Here is a 24,201-nt window from a genome sequence, read left to right on the forward strand (position 1 = left end):
GTCCTTGAGGACGAGGCGAGCGAGCACACACACACACACACACACACACACACACACACATTGGTCTTTCTGTAGTTGTGAGGAACCTCATTAACATAATGGATTCCCAAGCCTTACCACCACAGCTACTGGTAAATGCCTGTTTCAACCCTTACCCTAACCCTTATTCTAAACTTAATTCTAACAAAACGTTTAACACAATGTGTTAACCTTCAAATGTCCCAACAAAGCAGGAATGTCCTCACAACGCTGGTTAAAAACAACACGTAGTCCACACAAAGATAATAATGCAAGCGGGCACATGCACACAATGCGTGACTCTCGAGCTGTAAAGGTTGTCTCGGTCACCACAAATGATGCAAAAATATGTGTATGTGTGTGTGTGTGTGTGGACACATACCGTTACAGTCGCACTAGCTCTCACAGAAACCTTAATCCAGAATTACAGGACACTGCATCAGAGGTGGTATTTGTCCCTCTCAGGTGTCCCAGGAGATACGCAGGTTCATGGCTGGTTCAATATTGATTTCAAATCTGTCTCATCAAAATCCATTCAGAGCAGCAGTTCCCAGCAGCTATTCACTGAGAGGCCTGAATGTTGTTTTCAGTGGTTTGAATAGTGAACATTGACACTGTTATCTTACTGACTGATTTATAGTACATACAGTATATCTGGAGGCAGATAAGGTGAGGCCGGTACCACATTTCTATACACAATAACAGTCAAAGGTGCCTTTCCTATTGCATAAAATAAATATAACTGAGAAAAAAAAAAGAAAAAAAAAGATACAGGGAAAAGGCAACAGTGGTAGAACAACAACAACAGTAAGATGTGGGCGGAATGGATGACATGATCTGTTGCCCCAAACTACATAGTGCACCTTTAATATCAATATATATTTTGATATACTTACATATCTCATATACTAGAAATCAAGTAAATAAATGTCATCACATGAACAGTGGTGCTTTTTAGCTAAATGCTAAACATTACCATGCTAACATGTTCTGATGTTCAGCATGTTTAATGTTGACCATATTTATCCTCATGGATAGCACACTAGCATTTACATAATTAGCACTAACAGAAGGCACAGTTCAAGCAAATAGTGCAGGTGTTTGGTCATCAATCAATGTGGTGGATGAATCACATGTCTGACCTGATTGCTGAAGTCAGTATGGATTCATCCCCCATGAATATCTGTAACAGAGTAATGGCAACCCCAAACTAATCCAATTAGTAGTTGCTGAGGTAATTCAGTTGTTCCTACGTGTGTTTGCAGCTTCCTTTACTGATGTTTAAGTCTCCATCCAACAGCATTTTCATTTTCATGTCAAGCTGAGCATGGGACCTCCAAGTGTGTGCGAGTGACAACGCTGCATTGTCAGAAGTCTCCTTCATTGAGCCTTATCACATCACTAAGCCCATCCTTTGTTCTTTTAATCAAATGAGTCATTAGCAGATAATACTCTATAATACTATCCCACTGTAATCCATGACCCACACATTCGTCTGATGGGCCCCGGGGTGCCCTCAAGGACCAGACAAGAATAAAGCACAGTAGAGTGCGATTCATTCAAAAAGAAGGCATGATTGTTTTTCAGGGAGTCATCACTGCTTTGTCCTCGGCGCAGCAGGGACAGTCAGGGTGAAGGGTCGCAGGCTGAGGTCAGCGCTTACAGAGGTGAATACACTCAGCTGAGCAGCCGTCATGTTTACAGTGGTCATGGGAGTCACACACACACACACACGCACACTGACTCTACCGAGAACTGGTGATTTGGTTATACCGTGATACCTAAATTTGTTCAACATGTTGAGGAAGAATCCTACTGACTTAGTGACCCCCTGATTTTTCCTCTAACACCACAATAAATTCATTCATTGACAACTGTACGAACCACTGCCATGAAATTTGGCCCCGACATTCATGACCCCCTCGGGATGTCTGGTAATGACTTTGATGCTTCCCTTTTTATTTTTCGCCACCATCAGGTCAATATTATGTCAGCTTTTTGTTCAATACTTTGGTTTATGACCGAATACCCACATCATCATCAGCCTGAACCCAAATGTCATGAATGTGCAGCACTGAATCAATGGTACAATGGTTGCGCTGAGGTTTATTTTCGACTGTGGCCATTGTCTACGTTGCCCCTCTCCTTCTCATTCAACAGAATTACTTTTGGTGTTATTGTTGTCACATAGTTTCAAGTCAAGCTACATTATCACAGTTGATATCACACTATACAAAGGATTTGTTGGAACAAAACAATAAATCACACATTTAATTTCAGTCCACATTTTGTTCCTGCCCTCTCAAGCACCAGCCGACACAGTACCGAGCTGCCAGCTCTACACTTCATATCCTCATAGACTATAGGAACCCCTGCGTGTCCTTGTGTGTCTTTGTTTTATACATGATCTCATTCATAGCGGCTTGGCTGGTGTTGGGAGATGCCGGCTCTGATTAAAGTCTAATTCTGGCCCCCATACAAACACAGTCTGTCTCATACCAACCATGACTAAAACCATTAGGACCCCTGGGCTAAAGCGGGGGTTCGCTGTGCCGCCTTTATAGCATGCATGCAGAAACAAGAGATTTTGAGTGTGAGTGTGTGTGTGACCGAGTGTGTGCAGCAAAGTGATTTGTCACACTCGCAGCACACTTGGCTGAACAAAGAAGTCCCCTCTCTCTGTAACATCACAAAGCCCGGCTGTCGCTACGCTGTGATTGGTAGAAACCACCCGCTCTGTCATGTGATTGGTGCATAGCCCAGGGGCTCAGTTATCATGAGTCAGCCCCTTTCTTTTTTCTTTTTTCCAGCTTGAGATGAGGGAGGAGGCGGTGGGACAGACGAAGGAGGCGGGAGACAGACAGAGAGGTAGTAAGAGGTTTGTTCAGGTAGAAAAATGACCTTCTGAAAACAGAAAAACGTTCACAGAGGCACAAGGTCTTCTGAAGCAACGTGAACAGAAAACTTTATTAGAAAACTGTGTGGTCTCAAACATGTTACACAAAAGATACAGAAGGGAATGCTAACTGTTTTTTTTTCAATTATTTACTTTAAAAATATCTGTATAAACTGGAAATAAATTGCCTCAAGATTCTATACCGTTCATCAGTTCAACCCCAATATTCAAACCGTAAAAGATGAAAAAAGGAACGCGGAACGTGGGGATCCACTTCTTTACTGAAGTCCCAAGCTCAGGGAGAGAAAGGCAAAGTGTCCAAACATTTCTCTTTCTACAGATGCACTTATCATTTCAGTGCGCTTTATCATTGGAAAACAGAAACGACTAAATCAAGCTGCAGGGCAGAAACCTGCGTGAGTGTACAGGAGCAAACGGGTGGCGAGGACAAATCGAAAAATGTGACGCACTCTCAAATCTTGACATCAGATGTCAAAAACAGCACTGAAATGAAAAGTAGGACTGTACTGAGCTGATCGCACCGGGACTGACACACACTCGCCCAGGGAATGTGTGTTAGAAGCGTCTGTAGTAGCGGTGCGGCCCGTAGTGCATGGGCATGTCAATGTGTTGGTGGTGAGGGTTGACTGGAGGGTTGTGGTGGTGATGGTTGTTGTTGTTGTTATTGTTCAGGGGGGGCAGGTGCTGTAAAGGGGGCACGTAGGGTGCGGGGGGCAGCCGGGGCATGATCACCGGGTGGTACATCCCGCCCTGGGGTGGAGCCGGTGGGTAGCGGGCGCGTGGAGGCACGAAAAGCGGAGCTTGTACCGCCTGCGGGTGAGGAGGGGCCAGGGGGTTCAGGTTCGGTGGGTTTTCAGGGGGCGGACCCACGCGTGGTCGCTTGGCGTCTGTGACGGGCTCCGGTGGAGGGCCGACCCTCTTCCCTGAATTATCTGAAGGACGAAGAGGAAGAAAGGGAAGTTATCGTTGCAGCCATCCGGTTTTATAGCATATAACCCCCCAGAGGTTTGGATCGAATCCTGGTCCGCCCTCGCCTGCCTTACATAATTTACACAAACACACTGAGGCGAACCAAACACAGGAAACACCCCTGCAACCGCTGCCGGTCGATGCTGTAAACAGGCAACTTGTGTGAATAAATAATGGTTTAAAAGACAAAGAGGAAGCAGCACAAAGGAAGAATAACGTTGCTGCAGGGCAACGTTCCCCAGCTCGGGAACATAATTCATCAGATTTGATGATTAATGGGACAGAAATGTTGAGCAACACTTAAACGTTGTTAACAGAACTGACCTGCAGACTTCTTATTCAGCTCCGCCTCGCCTTCCTTCTGAATCTCCTGAATGATTCGCTCGTCATCTTGCTGCAGAAACACACAGCAGTTTTCAGAATTATTATTTCCAGTAAGATGAAGACAACAGGTGTTTTACTGGTTTATCAAAGCGAAATACAAATCCTGTGGTCACTAGGTAATTAACTTCCAATGTGACAGCCGCAAATACACTCTAATTACACAGTTGAAGGTCAGAGGAAAAACACAGGGACCTTTGCAAGGTAGGCAGGGTTCCTTTCAAGGCCCAATTGCCTCAGACTGTAGGACCCAGCACAGCACAGTTTGAGACACAGATCAGCGTTAATTACTGATCGGATAATGAGATCTTTTAATGAGAACTAGCAGGCGTTACAGAAGCAGACACCGACGACAACTGAAGAGAGAGAGGCTTGAATGTGGGAACACTTCTCTGCTTTACCTTGTAATGCTCATCTGTAATTAAAGCTTCAGCCAACACAGTGTTTGTTTAGTTTTGGGCTTGTTGTGTCTGAGTTTAATACAGACTGTCTCCAGACAGGTGGGAGGAACGGAAGTTTGTGCTCGTTCGTGTCTCTCTGACCTAAAAAATTTACTTTTGAGTGAAGGGAGCATTAACTTGTGAGCCGCGTCGAGGAAATCCTTTAAATAATGATAAGACGACAGCCGACCCCTTTCACCATCCCTCCAGTGTCCCTCGGGTTACCAGTATTCATCCATTTCTTGGCGTTGCCTTCAGGAGCAGCTCTTGGCCAGCTCCTGCGCCTCTCTAGAGCGGCTGGAGACGCTCCAGCTCATTAACTGCTCGGGGACTAATTGTCGCTCCTGTTTGCCAGTGATGCTGTGGCCAGGTAACTGCCGGCAACCATGAAGTCAGATGGTCGGGGTCAAAGTGCAGGGAGAGATGGTCAACATGTTTCTGAGTGTGTGTAGAGGACCACGGACATATCTTGAAAAGTGGATGTGCACCGGCTAAATGATTGGACTAAATCTGACTAATACCAAATCATCCATCAAACCAAAGCTAGGCATGACGGAAGGAAAAGTGCCCAGTTAACATGTCTGAGAGATTACCGTGGGGTCGGTCCAGAGGGAGCACTTGCGGCAGTGGCGGCAGGGAGCGCCCGGAGAGCGGGCGTGCTGGCAGAAGTGGTTGTAGCCCGTGATGGGCTCTCTGCAGAGGTAGCACATGAAGCTGCCGCAGCGGCACGACATCCGGTTGCAGCCCTCCGACTTGACCAGGCCCGTCCCGCACTTCACACACTTCCTCACCCGGGCTGCCGTCATTCGCTCCTCACTGCGTTACAGGGAACATGGACAGAGTTAAAAAACAAAGATGAGGAAAGTAAATGACAAAAGTAGAGTCACAAAAAGACACAACAGCTGCAAAAACATGTTACTGGTTTGGTGGCTGCAGAAAATCACATGAACTTCTTCCAGCGTGTCTCAAGGACAGAGTCTCCCTTGTGTTGTTTAATGTTGAAGTGAAAAACAAAAGTTGCGTCTGCAGCTCAGCTTCATGTTAGTCGTGTCATGTGAGAGACCGCCACCCAGAGGATTTGTTTCTGGGTCAAATATACGCAGATGTCCTGGGAATTAGTTTCATTTAAGTCTTTAGAAAGTTCATAAAGTGACACAATTGACGTTGCTGGTAACAACGCTTATTTGATGTCAAGTGCTGGTTCAGTATGGGAACTTACAACGAAAGCTTCTACAGAGGTAGTTTCTGAAAGTAAAACAAACTGGCTTTGACCATAAATTGCATTTAAAGAAACTGGACTTTCATGCAAATGTTTAGGGATAATAACTTTAAGTACATGGTTTAAACTAAGAGGAAGCTGACCCTACAAGCGGCATACATTACAACAGGCAAATGAATGTAAATAAAGGGCGCGTTATCATGTTTTACCAGGAACATGATTAAATGAGCAAGGGGAAAAACACAGCAAGCTTTAAAAACCAGAATAGCCAAACAAGGAAGTTGCATCTGCGCCCTGGACAGACGTGAGCCGCTGGCAGCGCACTGGTATCCAACATGTTAGAACCTCCAGCAGAGGAAGAGGTGACAAAAATACATTCTATATTAGTGAAATTGTTCATCTTTTTCAGATACTTATCACCCTGGGCTGGTTGGATGGCATACACACAGTCATCCTTACCTGAAGGGGATCAGACTATGATAAAAAAAATACAAAAAACATCATCCACAAAAACACTTCTGTGTTTTGGAGTCAGTGTGTGGGTTGTTTGGGACCAAGCCCTAAAATCTGGAGCGTTCTAACGTTGCTGTTGTGATTCTTTCACTGACGTCCTGTTAAGACTCATCAGGTCAGCGCTGCTCAGACCTGCATCACTGATCTTTCCACCAGGCCACTTCCCCTCTCTTTCAGCACCAGGAAGTAAGAGGATCTGTGAACGGCTCAAAACAGGAAGTGCTGCCTGTGGGCCAGCTGGGCCGCAGGAAGCAGCCGGCCTCTCCGCTTCCTGGAGGGTTGTCCGGGAAACTGAGCTGTGTACCCAGCATCCTCCCTGATGAGGAGGAGCAGAGGGGACAGCGAGAAAACACAGAGGCCCTCAAAAGAGCCACAGTGTAGATAAACGGGAGACGCCTACATTTGTTTTAGTCTGACGAAATTCTTTGTCATGTAAGACATTACCATGACAGGTGATTTCTGGGAGCCTGAGCATGGAACTAGTTCTACTGAGGAAAATCTAAACCAGACACTAACCCAGATGTATAAGACGCTAAAAACCACAATCATTTGTAACAAGTGAATAAGGTAGGATCTGGACTGACTGGGAACAGAAAGGAACAACCAGTGCTTTGTCCTGAAAAAAAAAAAAGAAGCGTCGGCTGGTTAGTGAACTCTGAACTGAAATACGTGTCGTGTTTTAGCGTTTATTGAGTTTCCTGGCCTCCCAAAACAACAACAATCCATTTCCAGTTCCATTAAAATCCCATCAAAGGACATAAAATGATAGATAACACTGACATAGATGGCTGCGTGTCAGTGTGTGCGTCTTGCAGGGTCACGTTTGATCCTGCGCAACACGTCATCAGACCTAAAACGCAGTATAGGTTGTTTGCAAATGGCTCCCAAAAATAGCGAAACAGAGAGCTCTCCTAATGACGTGACATTAGTTTCATACGTGCATTAGATATGTGATGTAACAGTCAGTTTGTTATGACGTTAATATGTTGAAAACTACTTGTTTAATTTGAAGAAAAGATCATGGGTTTGTTTTGGAATAAAGACGTTACATTATATAGAGTGTGTGAGTTGCATACTGTATGTACGCGACGCAAGTGAAGCACGTTACACAACTTTACTCACGTCTTTAAGTCAAAATACGACAGTACTGTCTTGCAAGCGGTCTCCTCTGGTGAAGTCTTGTGTTTGACTTTCTTTATGCTCAGGTTATGTTTCCCTGTGTCCTTCTGTTGGTTGGTCAGCAGAATGCGGATCTGGATAAAGGGATGGATCCAGGAGTTCATCTCTCACTTTCTTTGTCAGTGCGATGCAGGGTGTTTTACAGGGAATAATAGTGCATGGATCGTGGTGGTTATGAATGAGTTTAATTCAACGTAGATCCTAGATCTGGTCTTCGTAAATTATAATTAAGCAGTTATGGGCGGTTTAAGATTGAGAGCGATACGGGGCTGTCGAGTTAGATATAGGATTGCGCTTGATTGAATTAAAGGGGACAGTTGTGCCCAGGTGAAGGTAGGAGTCGTTCTAGGTACTACTATAAGTATAAGGAGGTGGCTACTAATGTCCCTACAGGTCACCACTAATTTATACATCGGCTGTTGTCACCCTGTTTAACAGGTATTCTAGTTTTTCTGGCGAGGACGGCATTGTTCTCTTGGAGGAACTTACAAGAGCACCCTCATGCGGATCTCGTCCCTCTCCAGGACCTGCTCACACGTCTTCCCAACGTGCTGCTTCCACTGGACGTGGCACTTTCTGCAGCTCTCCTGTAGAAAACGAACAGAGAGACGTGATACAAAAGATGATGAGAGACTGAAAGAATGGCAAAGCAAGAGACTGCATCTTTAATGAGAATAACTCCCTGCAACATTTATTCACATGTTAGTTATCAAACACTGACAGATGATCACATTTCCACCTCCACCCATCACTCCTCCTCCTCCTCCTCCTCCTCCAACATAACTCTAGTTACTGCTGAATAAGAGCGGCGCTGCAGTCGTCTCTGCTCTATATGCTGCTGGTGCCGCCACTGCAGGGACTTGCACTCGCGCAGACACAGCTAGGTGTGGCTCTCCCTGCAAATGTGTGCGTGCGTGTGCGACTGCAGCGAGAGTGTGATTTGCTCGCCGCTGACTGCTCGGTTGCCTAGAAACAGCAACTCCATCCTCCAACTATCATTTGACGTGTCGGGCCCGAGACGTTCAGTTAAAGGGCGAGCAGGGCAGACAGCAGCACCGCACACATTAGCCAGGGGTTGCCTCTCTTGCTAACCCTTAGCTAAGTGGTGTCACCATAAATATTTGAACCCGCTCATCTAATATTGAAGAGGGCGGCATGTGACAGCTGATGCAGCACGGAGTGATCCATATCTGCACGTTTGAGCCTCCACCTCTGAAGGAAACCCCAACGTTAGTCACAAACACACCCTCTTAATGATGTCCTATGACCTCCTCACTCACTGTGTGTGTGTGTTATTTCGGTGTGTGCTTAAGCTACCTCAGGGTCGCAGCACTATATTCTATGAGACAGCTGTGTGTGTGTGTGTGTGTGTGCGCGCGCAAGGTCAGCCAGAGGGTGGGGAACTGGGCTGGAGAAGAAGCTAGTTTTTGTTGGCACATGGAGCGGTTTGGATTGGAAACATTAGAGACTCTGCGAAATCAAATCGAGGAGCCCGTGCTGTAGCCCCGAGCTAAGGAAAACACGTAACAGATGAAAGGTCGAATAAACTTTTTGTGGCGCTGCACATTCGCAAGGGAGTGTCCCAGCAGAGAGAATCATGAAGCGCAGTCGAGAAACATGGGATTGTGTGTGACAGGCTTAAAGCGTAGCGAGAAAAAACACTCCTTGCTCTATGATTTCAGTTAATTTAGAGTGTTTAGACAAGGAGGAGGAGGAGGAGGAAGAGGAAGAGCAGGGCAGGTTGTGTGCCAGCAAAGAGGTGCAGAGCTGGACTCCAGTGTCAAGGAGAAAAAAAAAAAAAGCTGGATCAAACAAAGACAGAGAGTGAGAAGAAGCGAGGCTGGAAGGCAGAGTGGTTAAAGATCACCCCCTAGTGGTAACGTACAGACCAGGAGGAGGGCCAGCATGAGACAGAGAGAGTGTGACAGAGTGTGTGTGTGTGCGTGTCTGCGACCTGTTTGACAAGCTATTGAGAAGCAGGAACACACCTGAGTTCTTATAGCGCAGCTAAAAATACAGCCCGTGACGTCAGAGTCAACCCCTTGCATGGGGGGGCGTGCCTTTCCCGCACTCAGGTGACTGATTTACGTGTGTGTGGTTATAATGTGAGGAAAACGTTGCCCACACACACACACACACACACACACAGAACTTTATGATTCACAAATGGCAGCAACGCGAACCTTTAAAGTAGTGCTTGTTCAGCCTCCACAGCTACCTCCGCCATCCTTTTTCTCCGTGCTGTTCAGACTTGTCTTCCATCTCCATTCACCGCACTCCTCTCCCTGGGGTCCCTCCCCACCTCCCCACCCAATCTTCATTCATACCTTGCCTCTCCTCCCCTATCTTTCACTTTTTCTACCTTCTCCACTACCGGTGCAGGCTGCAGCAGCCCTTATAAGGCAGTGTGAGCAGCTTGCAGAGCTTCTGATTGGGGGGCTGCATCAAGCCTGTATGTGTGTGCGTGTGTGTGCATGAGTGTGTGTGTCTGTGTGTGTTTTTTTGTGGGGAGGTGGCTTTTTGCTGCAATCAAACTGAGCGCAGAGCAAAGGGCATGGAGGAGGAGAAGAGATGATGGCCTGACAAGATATTTTACAGCTTGATGATGTGTGATGTAAGATGCTCTTACTGCAGAACTGATGCAGCACATGTGATAATGTACAAGATGCCAACCGGCGCAACTCAGACACACAAAACACTCTGGCGCACAGAACCCGCTCTTGTTTGCACTCTGACAGCCTTCCAGTGGCCTACATTCCTCTGCTTTCATGAAATAATCACACACAGACCAGGAAACAAGCCTGTCCAACTGTCTCATAACCACATGTGGAATACATTAAGATCCACTTTGTGTGCATATATATGTGTGTGTGTGTGTGTGTGTGTGTGTGTGTGTGTGTGTGTGTGTGTAGATCAGACAGAGCCAAGGGAGGGGAGCAGGAGAAAGGAAAAGAGAGGGAGAAGAATCTGGGTCAAACCTGATGCGAAGCACATTTGAAACGGTGGACCCAGTGTGTCCAACCAGTCAGAGACCAGAGTAAAGTGCAGCCAGCCAATGAGGCGGCGGTGTGGGAAAAGGCGGGTGGGCTCACGGAAGTGTGTCAGTTACATAATGAAGCCCCTCCCTGCTGGGAGAGCGAGCGGGCCGCGGGGCCAACTGTACAATGACCATCTTCAGCCGCGCTGATGCTGACACGACCCGGAGCCAGCAGAGAAATGTAAAAAAGGAAAGAAAAAGGAAAAACACAGAAAAGCTGCTAAATGAAATAATTATATTCTGGTGACAATAGCTGGGTTAGTGAGGGGGGTTTCCACCGCAGAGAGGGGAAACACGGCAGCCACACACACACACACACACACAAACCTCACATCCTGATTCCTGCACACATTTAAGAGGAAGCAAGTTGACTTTCTGTAGCACTTGACTTACATAACAAAAAACAAAGAAAGAAAAGGGCATGGGCGTTTTTCCTTTTCACTCGACAGTGTCCCTTTAAGAACTGCGAGTACAAAACTGTCTTCTAATAGTTGACCTAAAAATGCGGTTTCCTGCAGAATAAGATTCAGAAAAGCATCCGACCAACAGATATCTGGAGCATGTCGAACTTTTTGTATCTTTGGGTGTGGGTGTGTAAATGAGTATGTAATGGGGTGCAGCTGCAGTTACATTGTGAGCCTCTGGCTCCACCTACAGGTTAATGGTCAGAATTGCACTTTAATTTAATGCTTTTAAAGACATTTTCAAGATCATGTCATGTCATGTCATTGTCCGAACCGCTTATCCCTTTCCATGGGGTTGCGGGGTGTTGCTGCTGGAGCCAATCCCAGCCTTGTCTCAGGGCGAGGGCAGGGTACTCCCTGGACAAGTCGCCAGCTCATCGCAGGGCCCTCACTGATGAACAATGTGGGGTTCAGTATCTCGCTCAAGGACACTTTGACATGCAGCTCAGCCCTGCCCGGAGCCGGGATTTGAACCAGTGACCTTCCGATCACTAGTCTCACTCTACCCGCTGAGCTACAGCCGCCCCTCATTTTCAAGATCATTTCAAGATCATTTTAGGTATACTTTTAAAAATGAAAGAGCTTAGGGTTAAAAAGGTACGTAGCATAAACTTAAAAAATGTGGCGACTCACTTTGACAAAAAGAAATCAAAAGGTGGACACATGAAATGAAATAAAATCTTTGTGGAGATTAAAATGAATTTACAGAGGTCCATATTATCTCCTCTGTTTCCTGTGATTTATTTCCTCGAGAGCTTGACTTATAATTTATGACACTTTCATGGAACAGCAAATGATGAATATATGTGGGCTGTTGCATAAACACTGCTCTGTGAAGTGGGTCTTTTGACTTTGAGGCAACCATTTGAACTTTTTATTAAAACAATCTTGTTATGTCTGGAAAATAACATTTTTATTCCATGATGAGACATAAATCAACTTGTGATCTGGAGAAAATAAACAGAATTTAACTTTTTGTCACAGGAAAGCGGAGGATATAATGTGTTTGACCCATGATGTGATACTGATACCAGTGTCGCTAAGTATTCTAGTAGACAACGAGAAAGCCATTGTTAAGTTGCACTTTCTGAGGGACAATAATTAGTCTATGAATGTTTGAATGTTGCAGCATTTTATTTCAGCCATCATTTTTCTGCAGCTGCAAGCCAGTTTGTTTTTTATACATCATGCTTTGACACATCCCCGTGGAGGAACGGAAGAAAGTGTGCGACAGATGGGCTGACTGTGATCACCACTGTTGTTTAGTTGCAAGCAGAAATGCATTTTTTTTCCATACACCAACAGACTAATTGACATGGCTTTACACCTGGAACTATCGTACGGAGGTAATGTAAGTCCCTGGTTCACAGGGTTAGTTCCTGAGAACGATTTTCTTGCTCCCCAGGTAAAGTTTCTGCTGTGAAAACACCCAGTAATACAACAAGTATGCCGTGATACATGACCAAGCTCCCGCTGAGGCTCTTTAAAACACAGACACAAACACATTTCTTATTGTCTCAGTGTGGTGTCTGCCCTGCTGTGAGAACCATTTAAAGGCAGCAACAGCAGATGAATCACAGTCCCATGACTGAAACTGCTGTTAGAGACTATAAACTATGTTGCAATAAGACTTGAACTGAATTATTCTCATTGTTGATTAATCATTTGACAATTTTTAACTTGACGGATTAGTTGTTTTGAGCTACAGAATATCAGAAGACAAACAGAAAACCTCTCAGAGACAAACGTGGCATTTTTTTTTAAAATGCTGGTTTTGCCCGACCAGGAGTAAAAACTACAACTCATTTTCACATCATATACAAAACAAAAAGCAGCGAACCCTCTCATTTGAGAAGTTGAAACCAGAAAATGTTATTTTTTTATCTTGACAGTGGTGATTAATGTCCTTCTGACATTCTCAGATTATTAGCTCGGAGTTACTAGAGGACTCAACGCCACGGTGCCTTTAGGTGAATATGCACATTTATTATGTTTCATGTGTTGACACAAACCCATCTCTCTCCCCCATTCCGGGAATGTAGTGATAGCAGAAGAGTGTGTGTGTGTGTGTGTGTGTGTGTGTGTGTGTGTTTGTTTGTTGAGTCACAAAGAGATTGTGGTGGTGTGGCAGGAGTGAGTGTGAGACAAGAGAACAGAAACAAAATGATACAGAAGCATCAGGAGACAGAAAGGAGCGTTTTTTGTTTGTGTGGTGAGATGTGATTATGATATGATTGTAGGTATATGTGTGTGTGTGTGTGTGTGTGTGTGTGTGTGTGTGTTTCTGCCAAATAATGGAGATTTTTGACTGGAATGCATGTGACAGCCTTGGCAGACAGAAAGCTTCGCCTCCCTCCTGCATTCCTCAGACAGAGGGAGGAGGCCCAGAGATAAACAGAGAGGGAGACAGAGGTGGCGACCTCGCCAGATGGAACCGCTTCATCGCATCCATAAGACTATTCATCAATCTTCCCTCTCCGATTCTGATCTCCGTCTCATGTCCAGGCTGCGTGGAGATGATTTATGCTGAAGTGGACGATGCACGCAGAGCTTTCAGGTTTTACCATCGACTGAATTATTCATGAGGTCTCTTTCTGAAGTCAGATCCAGCTTCAATCTCTCATTTGTACACTATGGTTGAACTCGGACAGCCTTGATTACAGCAAGGGATGCGTATACTGAGCGAGAGCCAAAGCATTTACCTACGCTAAATATGAACACATTTACGAGAGGAGGAGTAGCAGTACAACTTTCCCAGAACCGACGAGCGTTTCATGAACTAAATAAATACAGATTGGGACTGACCTTGCGGCACCGAGGGTTTGGACAGCTAAACAGAGACATGTCTTTGTCCAACAGGGCTGGGAAGTTGCAAAATGGACACCTGAAAAGACGAGAGAGGCAAACATATGATGCAGACAACTCCAACAAAAAGAAATCCCACTGAGAGGAAACACAGAGGCATTATTTCAGACTTGCAACAGACTCAATCATTTCCATTATGGATTATCTGATGATTATTTTCTCCACTTGTTGATTCATGGTTTAGTCTTTGTAATGTTAGAAAGTATTGAAAACTGCCTATCGCACTTTCACAGAGCCTAAGTTGACATCTCTAAATTTGTTGGACTTTCCAAACAATGAAACAAAGAACATCAGCAAGTTTCTAGAATTAATAGATCTTTTTAGGTATTTTGCTTGGAAATGACTCAGACAAATGACTGATCATCAGAAATTGTTGGCAGATTAATTTTCAGTGGCTCTACGGATCGATTCTGATCCAGAAATGATGTAAACACCACGGAAAAAGTGTGCACACAGATAGTTTTGAAGTGTATCCATTTTTTTAACGCTAAAGCACACACTCAGATAGGAGACAATTTTAGAGTGTGAACACGCGCACACACACGCTTACCGCACAAGTTCATCAGCACAGGTGGCAGCGACAGCCTCCTCCGCCTGCCTCTCGTAATATTTACACAGTATGTTCTCTGGAAGGACCTTCTCCAGCTCGCACACCGGGTAGGAGCACGGGCAGCCCCCCTCCATGCAGCTCAGCTCCGACTGCAACGACAACACGCACACGTCACAAGGAGCGCGCACAGACACCGAGTTAACAGATGATTCGGTTCATTCTGATGAATGTGAATGGAGGTGGATAAGTACATGAAAAAGCCCTTTTATTAAAATGCAGTCCGATACAACAGTGTGACAAATTACAGCCTCATGAAGCAGCAAAGAGATGATTTATTACTGAGCAGTGTCACTGGATTGCATTAGATTATACAGGCGTACCTCATAAGCTGACGACTGTGTATTTCATACCCTTTTACTGCTAATTTTATGTTCATTATTTACTGCCGTGTTCCATGACATAATTGTTCTTGTTTCAGTGCAGAATAAAAATCAGCCTGCAGACACTTTAAAACTGAACCTTATCGACAGACTTATACAATCTCTTCCAACTATATTACCATAGAATGTTAATAAAAACAGACAGGATTTGCCCTGCAAGTTTTAAAATGGTTAAACTAACCAAATTTCTAGCTCTTAAAGACATTGTTTTTTATATTCAATAGTCATTTGTAGTCATTTATAGTTGCCTGGCAACATTAGCACTTACGTCCCTCTCTGATGTGAGAAAAACTTTGTGTGTGTGCGTGTGTGTGTGTGTGTGTGTGTACCTTCCCGGTGCCGAACACTGCCTCCTGAGCGTATTTGACCAGACACTCTTTACAGAACAGGTGGCCGTCTGAACACTGTGTCATCTTCTCGAAGGCGAACTCCCCGTAGCAGCAGCCACACTCGATCAGCTGGCCGTCCTGCAGAAGCAATCGTACACAGACAGGATTTATGTAGCTCGGATGTTTACAAACTTCATCTTTGTCATATTAATGAAAATGTCAATCGCCACATGGTAAGTAAAAAAGGATTAAAAAGTCAAAATAGTGTATACGTTTGAATGTTCAAGGTAAACTTAAAAACAAATATTCTATCATTTCTGATTGGTTCATTTAAGGGATACTTGTACAACCAAGAAAGCCTTTGCTAGACTTGGTAGGAATTGTGTGAACTGGCAGGACAAACTGTAGCCACCAGGGCAGACAGTGCAGCTGCTGCACTTTACCATCTGCCTATAAAACTTTGTTATTCAGCAAAATTTGCTTATATTAGAGCCGTTTATCTCATACTCCAAGCTATTTAAAGATAGGAACTGTGGTTTTTGAGTGTATAAAAGTATATTCTCGATGACTGGGAAAGTATATGACCTTCTCCACCTCATTTGAAAAACATGTCGCCTCAAATCATCAACAATGCAAAAAAATTCAAGCAGCCTTACACATCATCTTTGGCCCAAAAATATTATTATAAAAAATACCAGGAAACTGGAAACTAGAGGATTTATACTAACTTACTACAATGTTGTGCAGGTGTGCCTGAGGAATACTATGTGTTTTGTGTATTTCTTTATTTCTGGTCTATGGTGAGCTAAGACAACATGAACAACAACATGTATCTAACTCATCAATACCATTTTACTTTCCAACATGTACCACCTGCTGTATCTTATAACGCTGTGGAAAGTAACCATAACTGTCAAACAAAATATCCGGATACAAATGTGTCATTTTAATGACCACACACAGTGAGAGCCATCGTCAGGGTCACATCAGTGTCTTCCAGGTATGTGTGCTTCTTACCTTTTTGTATTCGTCTTCATTGACCTGCAGAGCCAAGAGGAAGTCTTCATGCTGGAGAGAGAGAGACAAAGCAGTTTGGTTAACAGGTGTTTATAAGATACTGTATTAATACTCGAGGCTAACCAGTGAACAAACCTTTCTACTTTAGCAGACAAAGGCCTTACACACTGTATGATCCCCACTGGTGTAACTGTGACACTGTGATGTGGGTGTATAACTGACGGACCAAACAGTCGTAGTGCAAATGACTTCTCACTGATCTAATAAGTAACTCGATGGATTTATTTTACAAATAAATACATTCCTGTTCATGAAGGGAGCCACTACACAGGGCATGTAGACCTAGGTGAAGAAAGGTCTATGGTAATGAATTACCATGCAAATATTCACCACTGTATCATTAAGCTGATGAAAACAATAACATAGAGAGCAAAGTTCCCTCAGCATACTGGTCTGTAGCCTGGATTTACTTCAGAACGGTGGAGAGTGTGAAAGAAATACCTCCGCCCATTCCTTGGCCTTCTGCTGATAAAACGTCAGCTCCTTCTGCAGAGAACCCTCTAAATTGTTGTACGTCCGGCAGTAACGACGGTCATTCTCCAAGAAATACATCCTCTTGTCAAATTTGACTGAGCCTGGGGGAAAGAGGGAACCCGGTCAGTGAGATGCTCTGCAGCAGCGGTTTTAAAAACCTAAACTGCTTCCTATCATTTCTTATCAGACACAAAAAAATGTATTACAAATGTTAACCCATGATGCACCTGGAGATCTGTAACCAAAATCAGTTACTGAAGCTTTTGCAGATGAAAGAAGAGGGGCTTCATCAACATACTCTAACTTATTGAAACTATTTAAAAGTGTCTGTGCAGGAACCAAAGTTGCCATAGCTTTGACTTTTCAATCTCTTTTTTTATAATATTTATGTCTTGACTTGTAGATTTAATTTTAATTTAGTTTTAGCTTCCAGAGAGTGTTTACTTCACAGTTTAGTTTTGGTTTTAATTTCAGTTTTAGTTTTACAATGAGAACCCTGGGAGGAACGAAAAACACCTGCACTACCGGTGAGTGTATCTTAATAAAGCACATGCAGGTGGGGGCCCGCATCAGAGCACGTGGTGCGGCCACAAAAAGAGAAAGCATTTTGAAAGTTTATTCACCGTGCTCAAAGTGGAAATCGATATAGCAGCGCTCAGACGAGGCTCTGCTCCGTCGTCTCTTTCCTGAGAGGTCTGAATCTTGCCACTTCTTCAGAGCGTCACATAAGGCCTGGGAGAGTGGGGGTTAAAGAGACAAGTATGAAAGAAAGCGAGGAAGAAGAGAAAGGGAGGAGCTATTACCAAGGGGCACAGTGTGCTATGTGGCCGTGGGTACCTTGCGTGTGATTGCATAGTGTCCCTTCAGAGCGTTGAGGGCCCATTTGATGTCCTGACAACTGAGCATTCTGAAGTCCGCCATGAGCAAGTCAGTAGCCTGCATCACGGCATCGTGTCCCACCTTGCCCAGTTTGGCGTAGTCAAACAGGTCCTCAGTCACCTGAACAGACCCAGAGGAGGCTCATAAAACACAGCACCCCAACACAGAGGGTGGACAAATGAAAATGACAGTCTGAGTGCAAATTTGACTCTGATAGTTGTTTGATTGTTGCCCAGTCAAGTTTGCTTGGAAAAATGAACAATTCAGATAAACAACAGTGCAGGGTCATAATCAGGTTGACAGCAGACACCAATAAAAGCTCCTTTCTGTTCCTGAAAAAATATGTCTGCTGAGCTTGACTGAGGTAATTATGTGATGAGGAACAAGCTATCCTTCCTTTGTGATGTTTCCAGTTCTTCAGTTTGTATGCACACTGTACATGATGCTAACTGTGCTAGTGAGGATATTTAACAATGACTTACATCGGGTGAACTAAAGTTTTTTGATCAAACAGCAAATAGTTCTTAAATAGAAGTTGACATTTAACTGCTGTGCTGTTATGTTCTGTTTAATTTGACATTTCTGATTAGTTGCAGTTAAAAATTAGGCTACAATGACACTATTAGTATTATGCTATTAGATTTAAATGGTGGCTGCGTGGGATTGTTTGCAACGTGTCAGATCCAAACATTTCAATAACTCCAGGGTGTTGTAAAGTCCAAAAGTACAAATATATCGAAAAAAACAAAACTGAAATAATTAATATAACATCAACTATGCTTTTAATGACACTGCAGAGACAGTCAATTTAATAAAGAATAACAATATAATCCACACACACACACACACCTCTGTCTGGGTGTCTCCAGACTCCAGTAGGATGCTGGTTGGAGCTGCTGTGGCTGCTGCAGTCTCCCTCCTCGGATACTCTGGGTTCTCCAACAGCAGGTTACAGATACTGCAGACAGAGCAGAGGGGAGCATGTGAACATCTGGACACGCTCGCACAGGCAGACAGAACGCAGGCTTGGGACTGTCTCTTATTGCATGCGATGGCAATAGAGCACACCTAAATCATTATTCTGCTTTCAGAAATAAATATAATCGTAGTAACATGTAATAATGTACTTGAACAGACCAGTCAAATCACAGGTCAATTAAGCTTTAATGAAACTTAAACTTAATGAAACCTTACTAGTGTTAATGGTAAACCATAGCTTCAAGTAAGCAGGCGGTAGAATCAAGTCTGACAAATGACACTAAACCCAGAATTCCCTCAACACATCCTGCTTAATGAATTGTCAGGAGGCACATGATGTACCACTGAGACCAATTCAGGCACATACAAGACATAAATACTGATAAAGCCAATAAATGGGCTGTAGGAAATAAAACCAAAGGTTCCTTTGATGGCTTGTGTGTGGTACAATGTGCTCCTGAGGGTTAGAGCAGTAGCCCCGACTAGACAAAATGCTCTATTAATCAATTAATCAGGACTTTTAATTTCTTGTGGAGCTGAATCATTCATCATAACTCTTCATGAAGTACTGGAGAAAAAAAAAATGATGACGCCTCTTACACATTCAAGTGTTTCACATTATTCTTTCGGATCAGTTCTGCTACATAGGCTTCCTGGACTTCTGGGAATAGATCCAGCTGCAGAAGACAAAGAGTTGAAGAGGCGGGAACAGAGGAGGTGAGAAGTTTCACCACAACCAAAATCATTTAACTTGATATTTAACTGGCTCATGAGCTCACGGTGGTTCTGTTCAGATGTAATACTCACAACACCAGTGATAAGAGTTCTAACGAGGGCGTCCTGCTCCGCTCTCTCTCGTGGTACAGACGGACCGGGCCTCGCGTCCTCTATCCGGGGAAGGTCCTCTGCAGCAGGAGGGACCACAACCAGACTGGCGAATGGGTTGACCCGTTCTGGGTTAGGAGCTGGAGCCAGAACCAGTCGAGCCTCTCCTCCGTTGCGGGGGACTGAAGCAGTGGGTGCTGGAGGAGCGTGGGGGTTAGAGTTAGGCACCCTGATGTTGAGGCTGCCAGCTGGAGGGCCTGCGCCAGAGGTGCCTGCCTGCGTTGGAGGGTTTGGAACAGCCTCCCCTGGCGCCTGGCTCCCTAGGACGATCCGGTGACCCACCTCTGGAGGACCTAGTCTCTCAGGCGCTGCAGCTATTAGCACTGCAGGGGGGATCACCGGGATCACCTGAAGGGGCTGCGGGGCCTGGACTGGAGGCTGGGCCGGAGCCTGGGCCAGGGGCTGAGGCTCAATCTGAATGAGATTGCCCTGCCTGTGAAGGAGCGACATGGGCTGCAGCAGGTTCTGGGACCTGAGCAGCAGCTGGGGCTGTGTTATGAGAGCTGAGGCTTGGATGCTCGGTTGCTGGGGAACAACTACTAGTTTCATGTCCTTTGCCTGGATGAGGTGGGGCTGTGGGGTGGTGGTCCCACTAGACTGTGTGGATGTACCGGGCTGAGACTGTGTCTGTGTGCGAGATTGTGCAGATGACGTACTGGCCTGAGGATTGTCTTGTGAATGAGTACTCGTACTCGCCTTTTCTTGAGTATTTGTCGAAGAACTTGCAAGCACACAAGAAAAGTGTGTGGTACTGGTGGAGGTTCTTGCCTGGGGCTCCACTGTTACATGTGCTGAGGAGCCAGCTTGTGGCTGTGCGAGTCCGGACGTGCTGGGCTGAGGCTGAGGATGTATGTGTGTAGGTGCTCTGGATGTGGTGGCGTTCGTGGAGGTAGACGGAGTTTGGACTGATGAAACTGCATGGAGCTCCACTGTTCCGTGTGCCGTACCGTCCTGCTGCTTTGAGTTTGTGTTAAGTTTTGGCTGAGACAGTGTGTGTGATGAAGAGCCAGGGAGTGGCTGTGTGTGTTCCAAAGTACTTGACGGCACTGGTATCCGTATGGCTCGCCTTGCTAGGGAGGCGTGGGCCTTGGCATCTCTGGAGGTAGAGGGGGCAGAACCAGGGTCCACTGAAGTTGCGCTACTATGACCTACAACTTGAATCAGGTTGTCGGAGGCCCCACTCCATTTTGCTGCTGGCCGGATCACATGTCTGCGTGCAGGAGTTAATGGCTGCAGAAAACACACAAGGCAAAAGAGACAAAGTGATGGAGGACGGGAAACAAAAGTTCCTACTTGTGCTGTAACTTCTGTCGCTTATGTTATTCATTTCTGACTTCATGCCAACTGTAGAGCAAAACAACGTTTACACACTAACGCTTCTACCTGTTGTGTTAAAATCACAGGGAAGTTTCAAACATAAGCATCTTTGATAAGAACAATCACCTCCAGTATGCTGATGTCGTCATCATCGGCATCGTCCGGGACTAAAACAGGGCTGCCAGGTACCAGAGTCACCGGCTCCTCATCAGAGTCATCAGAAATGGTGATGAGCTCCCTCTTGTGAGCACGGGAGCCTACACACACACACACACACACACACACACACACACACACACACACACACACACACACACACACACACACACACACACACACACACACACACACACACACACACACACACACACACACACACAAACTTTACGTCAATGTCAGCCAGGACTGATTTTTTTCTTATGATCTTTTCATTTTGACCCAAAACATTCTTGTTTATACTGTGTAAGCTTATCTTTGTTATAATACAATAATCCCTGTGGGAAACATGTCTTCTGCATTTGACCCATCCAATATGCAAGGAGCAGTCACAGAGCAGCACCCAGAGAACAGGTCTGAGGCCAGTGTCATGTGCAGGGGTATTGGTCTTACTGAAGCCCAAATTGCTTCTGATGAGTGGGTCGGTACCTTGCATGGCAGCCTCTGCCCTCAGTTTAAGAATGTATGAGTAAATGTGACAAGTGTTATAGAGCACTTTGAATGGTCAGTAGACTGGAAAAGCATTATAGAAATGCAAGTCCATTTACCAAGATGGAAGGAGTATAGCTTGTAGTTTTTTTATCTGAACTTGTTTGCTCGCCTAACACAGTCGTAGAATAGATTGGAGAGGTGGGTAAGGGATAACAGCAGCCAAACTCTCTGACTCACTGTTGTTTCACACCTTAACAAATTGTTATGTGACTGTCCACTGGAGCTTTTCCAACACTACGAAATTATCTGGTTTCTTGATGTCAAAGTGCAAAGATTTAGGGGTAGATGGATTATCTGCCTGGCTGAATATCGGGGCCGCTATTTAGTATTTTTCCGATTATCAGTAGCGGTATTTTTTGGCGTCCAATTGCTGATAAATTGATTCAAAAGGAAATACTTTGGCTCTGATGCAACCTTCTCTCTCTATCTGCAGTCATCACTCTGTGGTCTCACACAATGTCCCACGTTATTTTCCCTAAGTAATAGCCTATCAACACTGAATAATCTGTATCTGCAAAGTAAGTAGTCATTGAAGTTATCAAATAAATGTATCAACCCTGAAAAATCATACTGGTCAACCCCTAGTATGAATCCATGTTCTACAGCCCAACCGATATATTTGAGTCTGCAATAGATATTGATATTAAAAAATGTTTTTTTTAATATTGACACATCAGCTGGTATCACATTTTTGATACCAGCTGATGTGTTTTTTTTCTTAAACAACTGAAAAGAACTGTAAGAAAAGAAATGTACTGAGCAGGAAAATTGACAAATAAATATCATAATAAATACTAAAGCAAACAAACTTGTCACCCACTCTCTGGTGGGCAAACTATACAACGATGACACCGTTTCAAAACATAAAATTGTCTGTCTGTGCTTTGTGGTCTTCATTTACAGGATGACATATGCAGCTATATACAGTAAAGAAATATACTGAACAGATTCATCAGGAATCTGCAATGGGCTAATATCGGCCGAGTTAACGTTTGGACTCGAGTACATACAGTATGTATAAGACAAATCAACTATAATAGCCACAGAGGACTATAGTCAGGGTAGTGCAGTTAACAAAAATACAATAACTATCATCACACCCTGTCCAAAAACTGTAACTAGCAATGTAGCATGTTGTCATTGATAATTAAAGGGACAGTTCACCCCAATTTGAAATATATTCATGGGACTGTTGTCACACACACTGTCTGCAATCTATTCTGTTTGGCTCATATACCGTGGCTAGTTTTGGTGAAAGAGTTTTGGTGATATCATCTGTAGAGGTGCATGGCATGCTGACTGCATGTTTTCAGTTGTGAGTTTCATATATGCACGTGCATGAGCATATGAAGGCATCTCACCTTGGCTGCGGTGGACGTTGAAGCTTGCCAGGTGAATGACATCGTCATCGCTGCCTCCATCTGCCATTGTGAAACTACACTTACCAGCCCCCTGAATCAGCCCGCACACAGAATCACTGCTCAGTTGTTATCATCTATTCCACACACACACACACACACACACACACACACACACACACACAATGTTACAGCTGGTATTCCCCTGGGTTTCAACACATGCTTTCACTTCAAAATTAATCATTTGTCATTACATTTACCAAAATGGAGAAGGGCTGAACTCCACCCTGGTGTTATGAATTATCTTATGACACATGGTTCAGAAAAAAACATACATGCAACTATGCAATGACCATCTCAATCAGGATGTACTAAGAGAGAACTGCACAAAGAGGAAGCTCATGATAAAGCAGTGGGCTAAAGCATGATGAGCGGGGTTAAAGGGCGAGGATGTGTGTCATCAACTAGAAGTTACATTAGCTGACAAAGTGACAAGTTGATTTGTTAGCAAAAAACCTGTTCCCACAAGTCTATGTTGTAACATTCACTCCGTCATCTTTACTTGCTAACCCAGCCCCGCTTGCTCGAGATCTGATCAAAGTTGGCATGAAATCAATGTAAATCTTTCATGTTGTTACACTGCACACGCTAACACTGCGAGAAACTGGCAATAATGCCTTACTAGCCAAGTGAAGCTGCGTTATAAATCATTATCATCTTGACATTAGTCCAAACATTGTGCTGTTATCCTAAAGTTAACGATGCTGTGGCTGAAAACAAACATGTCAGATCATGTATTCGATCATTTCCGCGCACACACACACAGAACAAACCACTGCTCTCAGCTAGGCTAATGTTAATTAGCTTGGATTTCTAGCTAGCTAGTAGGCTGAGTAGTTAGCTCACTTCTGTCGGGATTTCTATCCATAACATTGCTTCAAAACGACCGTGTACGGTCTGAGATATACGATTGAAAAATACAAATACAGTAATGTACAATACCGCAGCTTCGTGGTGGATAACCAGTACAAAAGGGCTTCTTGGTGGACTGACAATCCGTGAATATCGAAACAAACTGCCAAAACAAGAACAGTAAACGTCACGCGTACAATGTCTGTCGCGACGTAAGTGCGGATGCCCTCTGGGAAATGTAGTCCTAAAGGCAGTCAAACTCATGGCTCGAGCTATTGGACGGCTTAGATAA

General features: G+C 44.5%; 1 protein-coding gene across 1 annotated transcript; it reads right to left on the reverse strand.

The window, feature by feature from the left end:
* Window positions 1-2,956: 2,956 nt before the first annotated feature.
* On the reverse strand, window positions 2,957-24,156 carry rnf216 (ring finger protein 216). Its single transcript, XM_037088829.1, has 17 exons — window positions 24,000-24,156; window positions 23,001-23,134; window positions 21,058-21,188; window positions 19,537-20,844; window positions 19,330-19,406; window positions 18,601-18,709; window positions 17,710-17,871; window positions 17,496-17,604; window positions 16,840-16,973; window positions 16,339-16,389; window positions 15,322-15,459; window positions 14,553-14,701; window positions 13,943-14,021; window positions 8,126-8,223; window positions 5,319-5,541; window positions 4,229-4,298; window positions 2,957-3,867 (listed from the first exon to the last, which is right to left on the reverse strand). The coding sequence occupies exons 2-17, from the start codon at window positions 23,065-23,067 to the stop codon at window positions 3,491-3,493; spliced, it is 3,282 nt and encodes a 1,093-aa protein (XP_036944724.1). The 5' UTR covers window positions 23,068-23,134; window positions 24,000-24,156; the 3' UTR covers window positions 2,957-3,490.
* Between the last annotated feature and the right edge of the window lie 45 nt (window positions 24,157-24,201).

Source organism: Acanthopagrus latus, chromosome 23 (genome assembly GCF_904848185.1).
Source record: "Acanthopagrus latus isolate v.2019 chromosome 23, fAcaLat1.1, whole genome shotgun sequence".
Lineage (NCBI taxonomy): Eukaryota > Metazoa > Chordata > Actinopteri > Spariformes > Sparidae > Acanthopagrus > Acanthopagrus latus.

Bases quoted from the DNA above. Each gene is read 5' to 3' on its own strand.
- rnf216 (XM_037088829.1), bottom strand. From the start codon at position 23,067: ATGGCAGATGGAGGCAGCGATGACGATGTCATTCACCTGGCAAGCTTC. The intron at 17,605-17,709 runs GTACCCACGGCC...CCACTCTCCCAG, and splicing joins ACTATGCAATCACACGCAAG to GCCTTATGTGACGCTCTGAA. The intron at 16,390-16,839 runs GTATTTCTTTCA...CTCTCTCTCCAG, and splicing joins AGGCCAAGGAATGGGCGGAG to CATGAAGACTTCCTCTTGGC.